At 32.8% G+C, this 3,170-nt stretch overlaps 1 protein-coding gene across 1 annotated transcript; it reads right to left on the bottom strand.

The window, feature by feature from the left end:
- Positions 1-222: 222 nt before the first annotated feature.
- Positions 223-2,626, bottom strand: LOC136225436 (anthocyanidin 3-O-glucosyltransferase 7-like). Its single transcript, XM_066013437.1, has 2 exons — positions 2,123-2,626; positions 223-1,209 (listed from the first exon to the last, which is right to left on the bottom strand). Exons 1-2 carry the CDS (start codon positions 2,610-2,612, stop codon positions 323-325), a joined length of 1,377 nt encoding a protein of 458 aa, XP_065869509.1. The 5' UTR covers positions 2,613-2,626; the 3' UTR covers positions 223-322.
- Between the last annotated feature and the right edge of the window lie 544 nt (positions 2,627-3,170).

The raw sequence follows: 3,170 nt of genomic DNA, 5'->3' as shown, positions 1-3,170 counted from the left end.
CTAATATTAACCATTTGGTCCTTTTGTCTAGTTTTTTTAGATTTATAATCGTTATATTTTAGCATAAACAGATAGATATAAAATACCAGAGTAGCATAGCATGGTCAACTTGTATTATACTGTGGTTCTCCTAAAAGATAAGATATATTCGGTTAAAATTCTAAAAAAAATAGATAAAAGGACCACAAGGTTAATATTGGCAAAAGATAGACACCTTAAAATGTGTTTTTTAAAATAGGGTAATAAACAATTTGTTAGGTAAAAATTAGGTCACTAATAAATTATTTACCCCTTCTTTATTCTTCTACAAAAACAACCAAATTCAACCTATAGAAATTAGTTCCATCAACTTGGTGAAATCTCTAGCAGCAGACCCACTAGGCAAGGCAGCCATTAAAACAATCTTTTTCAGTTCATGGAGATTTTCTATCATCTTCTTAACTTTTCCATCATCATCATGGAAGAACATCTCTAAAATATTTAACAACCCATTTTTAGTAATAACTCCATCTTTAAATGTTACACCTATTTCCCATCCAACCTCCACCATTCGAGCCATCATCATCTGATCTCCGAAAACTGCTCGACAAATCATCGGTACACCATAAACAATGCTCTCACATACGGAGTTATACCCGGCATGGCTTATAAAAACAGCTACTGAATCATGAGCTAAAACCAAGGTTTGCTGTGTCCATGCCACTATTTTTCCTTGTTTGCTTGTTCTTTCAACAAACCCATTTGCTAATTTTTCTTTTAAGTTTTCCTTAAGAGACCATAAAAATGGAATCTTGCTAAATTCAAGAGCTTCAGCTAAGGCTTTCAGCTCTTTCTCTGGTAATGTTGCCTTTGTTCCGAAAGCAATATATGCTACTGATTTACATGGTTGCTTGTCTAGCCATGACAGGCAACCTGTGGTATCAGAATCTGATTCTGGTAGCTGTGGAGGTGGAGGCAAAGTCATTGAAATAAAACATAAATTTAAGTAATTCTTGAATTTAGATTTCAGATCATTGTTTGTGACCTCAGGAACCAGTTCTTCGAAGCAATTTATAACAACAGCAGTAGCTTTCGGAAACCTTTCTCCAATCTGAGACAGTTCTTTTGAAAAAACTGATTCTCTCTCACCGACCGCAAAAACGTCAGGCGGTAAATCTTTCACACGCAACAAAGATAAACCAGGAACAAAATCCAATTCTTCATCTTTGCCTGTAATTAAAAAATGAAAAAAAATAGAAATAAGCAACAAAATGAATTTAGTTCTTGATATTTACTTATTAAGAGATAAGGATGGTCTATTCTAAAAGTATGCTTTCTTATGTTTTTTACTAGACCTATTTATGAGCTTGCTAGCCCGTCCAAATCCGTCATTTGTGGATAGACCTGACAACTATCGTGTTCGAGTCTTGTTCGTGTTAAAAAGAGTAAATCCAAACCCAATCTAAAAAATTTCGTGTCACAATCCTGTTAACCCGTTTGAGTTAGTGTTAGGGGTTAATATCATGTTAGGGGTTATGTAATGTGTTTATAACAATTTAGGATATTCGAATCATATTTGCAACTAATAATTATAATTTTATTATCTTTACTCATATATTGACATGTAAAACATGAGAGAATATAACAATGATTTTAAATATTAGTATCATTTCTTGTCATTTTCGGGTTAGCATACCAGCCCTAACCCAACCCAAAAATTTGCGTGTCAGTTTCATATCAATCCAAAAATGACACATTACCTACTAAGTTAAACTTAAAAACTAAAATTGTGTCTCGATTTCGCGTCGTGTGTACTTTTTCCTCCTCTATGTGTGGATCGAGTTCAATCATTCTTACCTTTTTAGATTATTAAATTTTTTTATTTTATATATCCATGCTTAAAAATATAATATTTCTGATTTAGTTATCCAATTACAGATTAAATAGGAGTATTACACTTAGTAATAGCAGAAATTTTCTCATTCCAATTTGGTAATATATACTGCTTAATTTGCATACTCAAACCGTAAAGTATATGGTGGCTGGACTGGATTTAATATTCATGAATTTAAGAAAATTATACTGTCATAAGTGACTAAATTCAATTTAATGTTCGTGAGTTTATAGTTAATATTAAAATTACCTATTTTTTCAGTTGCACATTTTTTGCGAATAATTTCAGTGTAGAAGTGAGCAGAGAGAGAAGTAGGGAAAGCCACCCAAAGAGCAATCCAAGAAGCATCAAACTTGTCTGCTATCTCACCGGAAAACGTCAAGAAAGCATCACTTATAATACAACTGATCTTCATTCCTGTTTCTGCAACCACCGTTTCAATTCTGCTAGTTAATATTTCAGGAGCAGCATTCAAGAAAAGATTAACTTGCTCATGAGGTGCCCCGGTGAACCGGTAACCCATGGGAACACCGTCTTCCACATTGTAAATATTGATATTAGATGGTAAGTGAAGATCGGAAAGCAAGGAATCATTGGAATTTTTAGTGTTGAAGAAAGAAAAAAGAATGTGAGGAGCTGAATTTGAGATTTTAAGCAAAAGATCCATCAGAGTTTTAGGGTGGCTGGCAAATGGGAAGGCAAGAGCTGCTACATGTTTATGATTGGTTTTAATTGACATGTTTCAGATCAGGTTGCAGGTATAAATTGAAAATGAAATGTTTGAGTTGATTTTGTGGAGATTAAGATGGATTGAATTTATAGGGAGTAAAGGTGTTGAAGTTGTTGGTTAGAACTTATTTGACTGGGAGGTTGCATGTGTTTTCAACCACCATTTGAGGGTGTTGGCACGGAGAACTTCTATAGTAGATCGGTGCAATGGATCCAACCAATAAAAAAAAAATAAGGAAATGACTATTAATTCTTGAATATTAATTCATACATTATTATGTTTCACAAATTGATATTTTTTCTAGTGTTTTTACTTAAAAAAAATAAAATCAGTTCAGAGTTTCTATAAACTTTTAGGTACTTTTCATTATAGTTGTTAGAATCGTACGAGTCGCAGGTCAACTCATATGATTTGATTAGATTCATAAAGTATTCGAGTCGTATCTATCTATGGTAGGAATCCGAAACTTCATGGCCACCATTTAAAAAAAAAATTCAATTTCTAACAAATGAAAAAACGTACAAAAGAAATTTCGAAATAGACATTTTACAAAATAAAAAAAACGTG

The sequence above is a fragment of the Euphorbia lathyris genome, chromosome 4 (genome assembly GCF_963576675.1).
Source record: "Euphorbia lathyris chromosome 4, ddEupLath1.1, whole genome shotgun sequence".
In the NCBI taxonomy this organism is placed as follows: domain Eukaryota; kingdom Viridiplantae; phylum Streptophyta; class Magnoliopsida; order Malpighiales; family Euphorbiaceae; genus Euphorbia; species Euphorbia lathyris.
The sequence above is the reverse complement of the archived record's forward strand: the minus strand, read 5'-3'. Positions and strand labels throughout refer to the sequence as shown.